This window comes from Pantherophis guttatus, chromosome 2, assembly GCF_059756535.1.
Source record: "Pantherophis guttatus breed Tessera chromosome 2, ASM5975653v1, whole genome shotgun sequence".
Taxonomy (NCBI): Eukaryota; Metazoa; Chordata; class Lepidosauria; order Squamata; family Colubridae; genus Pantherophis; species Pantherophis guttatus.
This window is the reverse complement of record NC_142064.1, coordinates 222,307,560-222,319,969: the sequence shown is the minus strand read 5'-3', so window position 1 is coordinate 222,319,969 and position 12,410 is coordinate 222,307,560. Positions and strand designations below refer to the sequence as shown.

The window sequence follows — 12,410 nt, the reverse complement described above, 5'->3', positions numbered from 1 at the left end:
AATGAATCTTCATATTGTTATTTCTGGATCGGAAGAATTCTAACCGAATTAACAAACTGGCCCTTCGCTATTTCGCTCCTCTTTGTACAAACATTGCTGGGGATGGGAAGAAGAGAACAAAGAGTGGATTTACCACAAGAGTGCTTCTTTTCCTAGGATGAAATAAGTCTAGGCTGCAGTCTCCATTCACAAAGACAGCTGCCCTGTGCTTGTGTGAAACTTGTTACAAGGCCGGCTCTTCTTAAATTTTGCCATCCCACATTTCTGTTTAAAAAGAATTCTATGTCATGAACTCCCATTTTTAGGTGGCTTAAAAATATAGCTAACATACTTTTAAACAGGATAGACATGAAAGGGAGAGTAAGGGGATGGCATGCCTCTAAATAAGTAGCACTTCTGTTTTTCTCTTGCTACCTGAAGGTTCAGATAAAAGTCTAAATCCACAATGCTGATGCATTTAGGCTAGCCAGACGGTAGCATTGTAGTGGAATGTAGCCATTCATAATGCACTCACAACACTCTGCAACACAGAAACGCTCTTGAATGAGACAAGAACGAGAAAATGTTTTTCTCCATGGACTACATTTATTTGATTCTATGAAAATACAAGTCCCTTTCAACATTCACAAGGAATTTGATTCTATGAAAATACAAGTCCCTTTCAACATTCACAAGGGAGATATATATATATATATATATATATATATATATATATATATATATATATATATATATATACAGCCTATATATAGATATATATATAGGCTGTTAGTTTATTTTGGATGGCACATGTACGATTCTCTACTTGAAAGACAGAAAATGGCAGAAGCTCCCTAGATGGACATTGTTGTCAAATAGATGCCCTGTCCTAAGAAACTGTTGCAAATTTCTTTCTGCATCCATTAGATTTATAGAGGTTATCCAAATGTTTCCAGTTTAAATTCAGGCTACTGTTACAGCAACGGTTGCAAAGCTCTTATTTACCCACTACGAAGAGCTGTGGCAGCATGCATGTTTATTGAGATATTACAGCCCCAGTCCATCAAAGGCTCTCAATGGGAAAGGGAGCAAATAATCCACTTTGCAGCAGATCTGGAGGAATTAGATAAAGAGGACTTCTCCCAACTTGTGCATATTAAAGAGCAGCAGTAGCAGACATCAGGCTCAGGTAGCTTTTCGAACATAAAACAAGGTAAAGCTAGGCAGAACCAATCACTACTAAGCTCAAGGCAAAAAACACCCGCAGGCTGATCGCGCACTGTGCGTTGCCACTTACACACAGTGCTCATACGTGCAGTGCCACAGGCAAAAATAGTAGCACATACCAGGAAAGAAGCAGTGTTTTTCGAAGAGGGTACGCCTTAACGGGGAGTCTAAGTAGCAGGCTGTTTGAAGGATCTCTTGTTGCAGTGCCTGGACAATCAGTCTTCTTGTCCTTGTTTGGCGTGCCAGAAACTCAAACGTAAACACAACTGCATTAAGCATTTAAGACGAGCGGGTGCTTGCTCGGATCGGGGTCATGAATGGAGCTTGGCATGTTGAACCCACATAGGTACACATGGATCAGAAAACTCACTGGGCATGTTAGGAGAAGCAAGTAATTTCCCCCTCACTAGCACTGTAGCAACTTTGCACTAGATGTTGTGGACACAAAACTACAGAAGCATGTTGTTCAGATCATTGGCCTGCTGCATTTTGTAGCTAGCTGCAGGACAACAAATGTGAGGAGAGACAAGTAATTATGATGGAGACTTCTTGCTTTGCGATCCTAAGGACAGCATAAAGTTATTTAGATCACCCTTGGCCTTTTTTTTTAGTGCAAAGATCACCGGGGAGATAATAATAATAATAGTATTCTCCTGCTTTCAGTCAAATCATGCCGATGGCGCTAAAAGCCAAATCTCCCTCTAATCTGTGAGGTCTCCCCCAACCCCAGTCACAGAGCTAGAAAGGCCATTTTTAATGCACTTCACACTGGTGGGCATCTATGTGGAAACTTCCTTTTAATACTCCCTTGAAACTCCAGGGCTCATCTGCAGGTCTAATAAGGCAGGAGCTCTAGTGGAAAGGGTGAGAAAGACATAGCCACAAGAGGTATTTTTTATTCCACACTATTTCTTTCCTTCGATCAATTAGCTGGCTCCGGGAGCTATCTCTGGAAACTCTTTATAAATCTCTTGGATTATCATTTTGTCCATTTGGCACTGCTGACTGTCCTCTGCTTCCACCATGATGCGTTGCAAGGTCCCCTGCAGGTCAGTTAAACGGTGCTTATGCTGTAGGTATGGGGTAGTCCGCATGATGGCGTGCATCAGAGACAGGTACTCCATCCGCAGCTGTAAGAGCAGAAGACAGTGAGGAAAAAATTGAGAAAGAATAGAAACCGAGGTGGAGGGAGGGGGGCAGCCTTTTGGAAAGAAAAATACTTTGGAAAGAGTCAATCCTTGTGAAGTGCAGGAACTCCCTCAGAAGCCATTAGAATAGACTTGAAAGAGTTATTGAGCTGTTCTTGTTTTCCTGTTCTTCTAGATAAGTGGATTTTTCCCTCAAAGTTCCGTATTTTTTGGACTATAAAACACACCGGAGTATAAGACGCACCAAGATTTTGAAGAGGAAAACAAAATTAAAGTTTTTGCCCTCCCTGGCCCCCAGGAGCATTCTGCAGGCCTCCCAAACCCTCTGCGCGTCCTGTTTTTGTGAAAAACGGGCCCATTTTTTGCAAAAATGGGATGTGCAGAGGATTTGGGAGGCCTGCAGAGTGGTCCTGGGGACTGGGGAGGGCAAAAACGCGATGCATGGGGGGGGGGGGGTTGGGAGGCCAAAAATGCCTGTATTCAGTGTATAAGACACACCAACATCTCCACCTTCTTTTGGGGAGGGGGAGTGGATCTTATACTCTGAAAAGTACGGTAGTTTATCCAGCTGTTTGGCTGGATAGTTTTTCATAATACTTACTTAAGCTGTATGTAAAAAAGGAATCTAAAAGTTATATTAAGATTTCCCTTTCAAGTCCTTCTCTCTCTTTGAAGGAAAAATACGTGGGCTCAAAGTCAATTCCCCACTCCCACCCAAGTCCAGTTTTTGGGGCCAGCTGCAATCCTCATGATTCTCCTGTCATCATTGCAGCGTGAACTCGCAAAACATAGCAATTAGTTGCTTGCATGTATTAGATTAGAAATGTAGACTTTAAAACATTTGAGCTGAATCTGTCAGTTAGAATGTACATTCTTCAAACACATTTTTTTTTAAAAAAATTCCAAATAATTTTATGTATGATGCACTCTCTACCATGGAGAGACTGTACACCAAACACATCTGTACCTGTTCAAGATTTGTTTTGCATGTGCTATGAAAATTTTGGGTGATTTCAAATGCAGCATTCTGAGCTTTAATCCATCTTTAAATCCATCATGACTTCATATTTCAGTGGTGACATCTTGAATTGGCTTTTGGAGGCAATGCAGAATTTATTGTATTAACATAATGTGCTTCTACATGCCATTTCTACCAGAAAAGGTATTTCTGATACCCAGAAAATGGAACCTTAGAGTAAAATTGTTTGTAGGCAGCAATTTCAAGATATAAATAAAAAAATGTTACTGGTTATTTCATGTAAGTTAAACATGGCATTGCAATCGTCCTTGATTTTTACTCTGAAGTAAGAACTGAGTACAACAGTGTTCAGAGGTATTTCACGAGAAGAGTACTCCACTCTACTACTCACAATAGATTTCCCTATGCCACCAGGCTTAAAATTTTGGCTTGGACAATCTGGAATTGCCCCCCTGTGGTCCGATTTAAGCATAGTACACAAAATTGTCTGCTACAATGTCTTGCCTGTCAACGATTTCTTCAGTTACAACCACAATAGTACACGGGCAAACAATCGATACAAACTCAAGGTAAACCGCTTCAAACTCGATTGCAGGAAATACGATTTCAGCAAGAGTGGTCGATGCCTGAATGCAATGACTCCATTGTTACAGCTTCAAATCCTCACAGCTTCAATCTCAAACTGTTTACCGTGGACCTCACACCCTTCTTAAGAGGTCCGTAAAGGGGGCGTGCATAAGCGCACCAGCATGCCTACCGTCCCTGTCTTACTACCTCCACTTATTTGTATTTACTTCCTTTGTTTATGTTTATGTTCATACCTATACTTGTTATCTTGTACATGTTTGACAAACAAATAAACAAACAAACAAATAAATAAACGATATATAAGCATTGGCTAAATTCCCTTAAAGTTGCTTTACTATATAAATTTGCATTTTCTTTAAATAATGTTTTGAAAAGGGAAGAAAAAAAAGAAAGAACAATTTCCTTATAAGTATGACTTGTATCCCAACAATGCTTTCATTGAGAAAAGAAAAATCTTCTACTGGCAATGAAGGAAGTCTCCCCTCCTTGTTCTTTTTAATTCCTCTATCTTGGCTGCGTGGGAAAAGTTCAAGAACGGGAGCAAGCAATTTAAACTTCCTCTCCATGTGCAAAGTGGTCTTAATTTGAATCAAAATCCTGTGCATGTCACTTTAGGTAATTAGGTACATAATTAATGCAATTTGTAGCTTGACTATTACCTACCATAGACACCTAATTTAATTTAAATCTAAATGAGATCTTATTAATCTACTCAACTCTGTAAATATGAGACTATTGTACATGCTTTAGAAGAGCCTCTGGCTCTCCAGATGTTCCTAAACCACAATCCCCCTCTCTTTTCTTCATCACTGATTGTGTTGACAAGGGGACCTGGAGTTGTCGTTTAGTGATATGGGAGACCATTGATTCCTTTCCTCGTTCTATAGCAATAAGACCAGAGAAGAGAGAGAAGCTTCTTCTACCGTTCTAGTTCATATATGCCTCAAATATTCATCTCGTAATGTTTCCCCTCTTGAGGAGTAAAATCTAGAACTATCTTTCCTCCTGTAGCTTTTACCTTTTCTCCAGGGGAGAGATCCGAAATCTGTCGCACAATTATGTCGATCATTACCATCATGTCTGTGTGGTAGAAGATGCTCGCAGTGTCCTTGCAAGCAAAGATGTCTTGAAGAAATTTCAACACAGAATGTGGAGGCTGGGGCTGATGTTTAAAGATGCACACAGGATCATCTGGTAAAAAAAAAAGATAGAAAGGGGGATATTTTGTCATGCACTGCCATTTCTCATTTAGGTAAAAGGCAGTCATTTACTCCATATAACACGGTACAGGCATTACGGTAGCGTTTGTTCAGACCAAACCAGCAAGGATTTTGGAAGGAAGTGTGTGCATGAATGAGCAATGCAGGCAGATCAAATACTTCCAAGCCACAGCTTACGTTCCTTTATTAAAGAAAATTATTCCAGAGAGGAAACATTAGATAGAGTGAACTGACTCCAGCTACAATGACAGCAGATGTATCAATAAAGCATAAAATTTTGTGTGCTTTTTAATTATCCAGGTTAATTGTCTGAAAGAGAATATTTCGGCTCATGAAACTCTTCTGATATTAAAATATTCTGGTGGAAGAAGCTACGTTTACTCAAGTTTTTTCTTGTGCAACATCTCCTTTTCCCATCAGAATCTCTTTGAGATCTTTGACAATTTCTGGGGTCTTTACTGATAGCCAAATGGTGGCCTGAAAAGGGAGGGTTTTGTTGTTTGTAGGGCTAAGTTTTGGAGCAACTAAAGAAAATGTATTTGGTGTTCTCTTTGCTGCTTGTATTAAGCTATAATATGAACAATAAATAAATTTAATACATATTTAATAAGTAAAGTAAATAAACTATCGTTTGATGTGGTTGGAGAATCAAATTTTGGGCTATGAAACCTGCCTTTGCTTCCTATACTTCCTAGCACATAGATCAGGGGCAGAATACAAGTGCAGTGAGAATAAGCCCAGGGTTTTCATTTTTCCTGGTTTTGTTTTCATAGGGTTTTGTTTTCATAGGCAGACATGGAAATCCTTTTATAATTTGTATTTTCTTTTTCTTCAAAATTAAACCATAATCCAATTAATTCAAGATTGTCTCTAAAGGATCTACCGGTTTTGTGTCACTATCAAAGCCTTTCTTGATTTCAAAATTATTTGGCTTTCTTCTCTTATTTCTTTATATAGGTCTTTGGTAACATGACTTGGTGAGATGTGGAGAAGGTACAGAACAGCACGAATGCTTTGTATACACTTAGGCGAAGAATTGAAGAGCCAGTTTAGTGCTTAAGCCATCAGGATAGAAAACTGGGAGACTGTGAATTCTAGACCCATGATAGGCATGAAGTCACCTTGGGCCAGTCACTCTCTCTCAGCCCTAAGAAGGTGGCAATGGCAAATCATCTTTGAAATCTTGCCAAGGCCTTGTCCAGGGAGTCACCAGGAATCAACCCTGATTCTAAAGTATACACACTTGAAATAATTTCTTTTAAATAATTTTAAATAGGTCATGGGATCCCTTAATTCAAACTTATAGTAATACGACGTATTTATAGGCTGTCAATCCTTGCCTTCCCTGTCACTAAAACTATATTCATTAATATAGTTAATATTAATTTATTAAGAGAGTTACTATTAACTCTCTCTGATACATAATTTTCTACAGCCAGGGCCCTGAGCTTCCCCTCAAACCTGTCCTTTAATTCACACTTCTGAAACACTTTTCTCCTCGGTTCCCTTTTCCATTTGAAGTATAAACCGGAGATGCCCTGAGTTTTCAATGTCAGTTCTAGAGTATGATAATCATGTAGGGTGCTTGGGTGTTTCACAGAACCTGCTTTAGAACTATGGTATCTTTTTTTTCCCTACCTAAAATGATGGAAATCCACAGTACTGGTTTGGTGTAATTTTGGCCACTGAAATCTAATGTCAAAATTTCATTGAACAATATATTTTTTTTTATTTAATTTATATGCTGCCCTTCTCCGGAGACTCAGGGTGGCTTACAATGCGTTAAGCAATAGCCTTCATACTTTTGTATATTTTTATACAAAGTCAGCTTATTACCCCCACAATCTGGGTCCTCATTTTACCTACCTTAGAAAGGATGGAAGGTTGAGTCAACCTTGAGCCTGGTGAGATTTGAACTTGTAGACTGGTGCAAGTGGACTACTAAGATGTGTAAATGGGCAAAAACTGGCTACCTGGCCCTTGACTGCAGTAAACCAGTGTATGTTTTAATATATGAACAGCTGTAACATTTTATTTGACTAGGAATTGTTTTTCAAAAATAGTTTTTTTGCTTTCTATATGAAGAAATACGGTATGAAACCAATGTATATATTCCATGATGTTAAAAAACACGAATTCTTTTCTACTGGGGAAGCAGCACATATCTCTAAAGAGGCTTCTATAGAAAATTTTAATTTGCTACTCAATATTCAGTGGATTCTTCAAAGAATGGACATTTTGGCAATGGAATAAGTTAAAACTCTATTGAGTAATATAAAACTAAAACCAGCTCCTGGCTGGCAATATGAAAAGAACACAATTTTAATATGGGGGGGAAAAAAAACTTAAACCAGAAATAAAAGAACCTATTAATCTTCAAACAAAATAATTTTTCTTTTGTTTCAAAACGAATACACACTTATCTCTTCGCACACAAACAAATATAACCTTTCTGCTCCTAAAGGCATTAAACTGCACAAAGCTTTGTGAGGAACGCATGGATACAATGGTATTAGGCTGTCTAGAAATAAGGCTTTCCAGATTTTAAACAAAGTGCTTTTCTATAGGCTCTGTAGATTCAGGAGATTTAACACAGGGGCTCACTGCTGGAAAAAGTAATCCATGGTTAAACTAATTGAAAGATGGAAGAGGAAGATTTTTTGGGGTGGGGGGAGAAAAGGATTCTCTAAGACTGTAGCCTTCTTGTGGCATACAAAGCAGATATAGGGAAATAAATTAAGCTATCCTCCTGCTCATATCCTGGACTGGGAAATTTCACTGGGTGTGGAGCATTATCTTCATTGGAAGTCAATGACCAAACTTGTCTGATAAAACTTATGAAGGAAGAAAGCAGAATGTGGCTGATTTTCACAACTATTAGGGATGGATGTTCATGAAGACAAGATGGTCCTCTTTTTGGTTATATTAGGAACCATGATCCCAGTGTTGCTGGGTTGGACTCTACACGGACAAACGATTTAGGAAGCCGTTTAATAGCAGGCCATTTGAATGGAAACCAAGCCAGCATTTCAGCAGGTCAATGTCTCGAATGCAGATGCTGGACACGTTTTCCTAACCCAGACCTTTTAAAAAGCAGAAACCTCCTGGAATTGAGAAGCTGTTTACCAATCTTTCTCTGCTTCTGGTTTCCTAGATCAACTCTCCCATTAGTTCTGTCTCAAATTGGATAAATAATAAAACAGCAAGAGACCTCACCTCCACGATTCAGAAGCAGTAGCAGCTTCTCTGTAAATATTTTGATGTTAGAGTGCTTCTTCACAGTAACCATGATCACATTATGCTCTGGAACTAAGAAACAAGAAGAGGGTTTATTAGAGATATCTACCCGTATGTCTTCATTACTTCAGATCCCATCTGTTGACTGAAGCACATCCTGGGCTGAGTTTGAGCCTAAGGTTGTTATTCTGAAGGAAGTGGACAGGTTTCTTGGGTCATCTCAATATCAGATCCTTATCACTCCAGGATAGCCAAGGTGGCCTGGTGCCTGATAAGACCTGTGATTTGGTTTAGTTGGCGGTCTTTGAGATCTACCAACTAATCTTTGAAAAGGATCAGTTTTGCTATCCCTTAAGGAGTCAGCAGTCTGCTCTGTCCTCAAGAGGCCATTCCTAGAGTCAACCATTTTGGACAATTTGCACCCTGTTTATAACCATTCCTTTTTAGAAAAGGTGATTGATTGCCTTGTAGCTTCAGAAGGCTCTGTTTCAAATTACCCGGACTCTTTCCAGTAAGGTAGAACTGAAACTCATTATTTGTACTTGTAGATGACGTCTGAAGGGAGCAGAATGGGAGTAGTGGCCTTGGTCAGGTCAGCTTCAGTGTTGACACATTCATTCTTGCTCTCTTTGATCTCCTATCATGATTTCCCATCATGAACCATGGTATAATTGTGGACTGACTCAGGATGGGGGGGGTAGGATTTGGGAACACGGAATTATGCTAGTTCTCCTCTTTCCTCCAAGATCTGCCCCTAAAAATCATCTTGTGTGCGATGCTTCATGACTTGATGTTCTCCTCATTCTTATTTAATGTCTACATGAAGTCACCAGGTGAAGTCATTCAACAACATTGAGTGAAATATCACCAATAGGCCAATGATACTCAGCTATGTATGTCCATCCCTGGCCAGCCAAGAGATGCTGCTGAGTGTCTGTTTCAGAGCTTGGAAGTTGTGAATGAGAAGAACAGGCTTCATTTCAACCCTAACAGGAAGGTGAAGTGTTTTGGGGGTTAGGGTCTCCTGGATCAATGATTTTCCATCTTTAGTTCTGGATGGGGTTGCATTATTCCAAACAGAACTGTTACACATTTTGGAGTTCCTTCTTGACTCCTGTTTGAAGAGCAGATGGCAGCCATGGCCAGGGGTCCTTTATAGTACTTTGTGTTGTGTACCAATTGCACTCTTTCTTGGATCAGTTGGTTGTTCATGCTTCGGTCACCTCCCAAGTGGACTGTACTGTATATGGTTCTTTAAAAAACAACCAACATAATTATGACTATGTTTGCAGATATCTCTTTATGGAACTTCCTCCTGAATCTTTTATCAGCCTGGAACACATAACTGCACCTACTCTTTATTTGTACAATAATCAGCGCTACTTTTAAAATGTGCATTTTTGTCATTATTGATTCCATACTGATTTTGTTTATTGATACATAGAACCTGAGCATTATTCATTCTCAAAAAAAACAGAAGTAGGTAAAGTTGGAAATGAGATGAAATATAATATTATAAAATAAATTTTATAATAAATAAATAAAAAATAAACCCTAACTCTCATTTTAAGAGTCATAGAACAAAGCACAGAAATCTAAACTACAGAAGCTTTGATAAATTAATGCAAAGTACTTGGGTTTCATTACTGTTTTAATTTCAGAACAGGCTGGTTGTACAATGTTGATCAGGACTTACTCCACACTTGTCCAATCTGAATATGCTACAGTCTATTTAGAAATTATGGGAATTTTGCACTAATATATCCTTTAAAAATGCTGTTTTGGCAAAGATTGGCTTATGTTATGGAATTGTACTCGAAGACTTAACACATATTATGACAAATAAGCTGAACTTTCTCAAACTTTCCAATCAGCAAATGGCATCTAATTAATGAAAGAGTCAAAGTTATTCCCACAAATATTTTTAAAAACTAAGCTCACCTACTCTTTTTTATTGCAGCTGGTATGAAGTAGTATCTAGTACGAGCTCAACCAATGCCCCACAGTGGTGACCAACTGGTATTGCTTTTCTCTCTGGAATCTATGTTATTATGTCATACATCTTGGTTTTCTACTGTATCCCAAACAGAAAAGAATATTTCCCAAAGCTGGGTAGTCCTGCAGATGTGATTGGCTAATTTCTAATTAAGGCACATAATGAAGGTAGGCAAAGAAAGTGGACTTGAGCAGGTCACATGATTAATTCTGTGTCTCAGGAAAAAAAAAAACCTACATCACTATCCAAATACTAATGAATGTTTTTCCTTATCTATATGACAAGCTGCTGATTATAATAAGTGTTCTTTTTTATTCCTTCCTCCATCAAAATGATGCAATGTGGGATGGCATCATTTATAAATGCATTAAGCAATTAAGACATGACAGCTACCATGTTACAGTATAAGAACTTGCCAAATTGCTTGGGATTAAGAGGCAAGACGACATCACAGCGTATTGTGTGTCTTGCTTTATTTTGTTTTTTTTAAAGCTTGCAATCACTACCAGCCAGGATAAATTAAGCTGCCTCCCAAAAGATTTTCAGCCTGGCCAGAATATGAAAGAGCAGGCATTCCAGTAGAAAGTACTATCCAATAGAGTATCTTTGTAAAAGAGACTCCAATGCTTCTACAGTTAATGAGATTCACAGGGCACAGCAAGGGATAAGCAGAAAATCTGCCACTCGCTAAAAGGAGGAAGATGCCTGGTTAACTGCAGAATTACACTGACAAGAGTCCTGTGAAGTGCTCTCTCCTTTAAAGCAGAGGGTTACTGAAGTTTTAACCCATGCAACCCAGGCTTTTTACACACCAGCAGGACTGTGAAGTGGTATTATAAAATGGAAGGCGGTCCCGTTATAAGCAAAGCTGAAATCTTATCTCGCTATTACAACTCTTGAATTTCTAGCTGCAAAATGAATGATTATGGGACCCACACTCTTCCACGCGTGCTTTAGTCACAGGGGAAAGCAGCAGAAGCAAGGAGACATCTGATTCAAGATGAATCATTCCTACGGGTTGAGAATGAAATGAATGCACTGTAATACATTAATGAGGTTACAGTAGTACACGATAGCCTGTCAAAAGGCTAATTAAGAGGTGACATGAGGCTTATAAATAATCATGTGTGCAATTAAAATAGAAAATGCTTCTTCACCCTGCCCTCAAAATATTAGAATATAAATTTATTTCATGAGTGTTGGAGAGATTCAAACTAAAGATATGGTTCTTAATTTACAATATAGTTAACTGTAGGATGCGGTGGCTGCCATAGACTTTTAACAGATGCAGGAGAAGTCATGAGGAATGCAGCTCCCTAGTTATGAGAGTTATGTAATCAAATGCCAGGATTAAAGGCAGTGTGCTTCTTGGGCTCCTTTTACTCCATAAATTTTGTTTTAATTCTGAAGCCTGAGGTAAGCTATATATGTACATCCTTTGCATGAGGAGAAAATTTTAATGAGAAATTCCCTTAAGAAACAATTTTATGTCTCTGGATAAAAATATTTATCTTTGGTAGAAAAGAGATATTTGGGAATAGGAGAGGATGGCAACAATACTGTGTGGACTTTGTTTGAGTCTGAGTTGGGGGAAGGAACAGACTCGGGCTCAATCCTGTCAAGACTGAGTACTGTGGCTGTTTGGACCCCTTGGATCTGGGATTTTTTCACTTTTTGTCTTGGATGGTGTGGGGATTCCCCCAGGAATGGGATTCAGCCGGTTCAGGCGTACCAGTGGCTCCGACGATCAGCTGAGAGAGAACCAGTTTTTTCCGACAGAAGCAGAGCCCGCCCATCCGCCCCTGTGCTATAACCTTCCTATATTTCTTTTGTTTTAAGCCCAGCTGATAGGCGCGGCAGAGCGGATTGCCATGCTTCATGTGTTTTACTCACTCTGAATTCAGTAGAAGGTAATTTTTTATTGTATTGAGCATGTGCGGAAGCGTGCGCACACAGCGAACCAATTGTTACAACCGGTGAATCCCACCACTGGATTCCCCCTTCAAGTCTAGCATGCAACTTGAGGGTCTTCCTGA

The 12,410-nt window shown here is 39.1% G+C and overlaps 1 protein-coding gene across 2 annotated transcripts in view; it reads right to left on the bottom strand.

The window, feature by feature from the left end:
• Nucleotides 1-565: 565 nt before the first annotated feature.
• Nucleotides 566-12,410, bottom strand: part of NCKIPSD (NCK interacting protein with SH3 domain) — a 124,739-nt gene continuing 112,894 nt past the window's right edge. For both annotated transcript variants that reach the window (XM_060688316.2, XM_087883724.1), the window contains exons 11-13: nt 8,358-8,450; nt 4,940-5,112; nt 566-2,336 (exon numbers count right to left, since the gene is read on the bottom strand). In XM_060688316.2, coding sequence (XP_060544299.2) covers nt 2,133-2,336; nt 4,940-5,112; nt 8,358-8,450 — 470 coding nt within the window. In that variant the 3' untranslated portion in view covers nt 566-2,132. The remainder of the gene's footprint in view (nt 2,337-4,939; nt 5,113-8,357; nt 8,451-12,410) is intronic.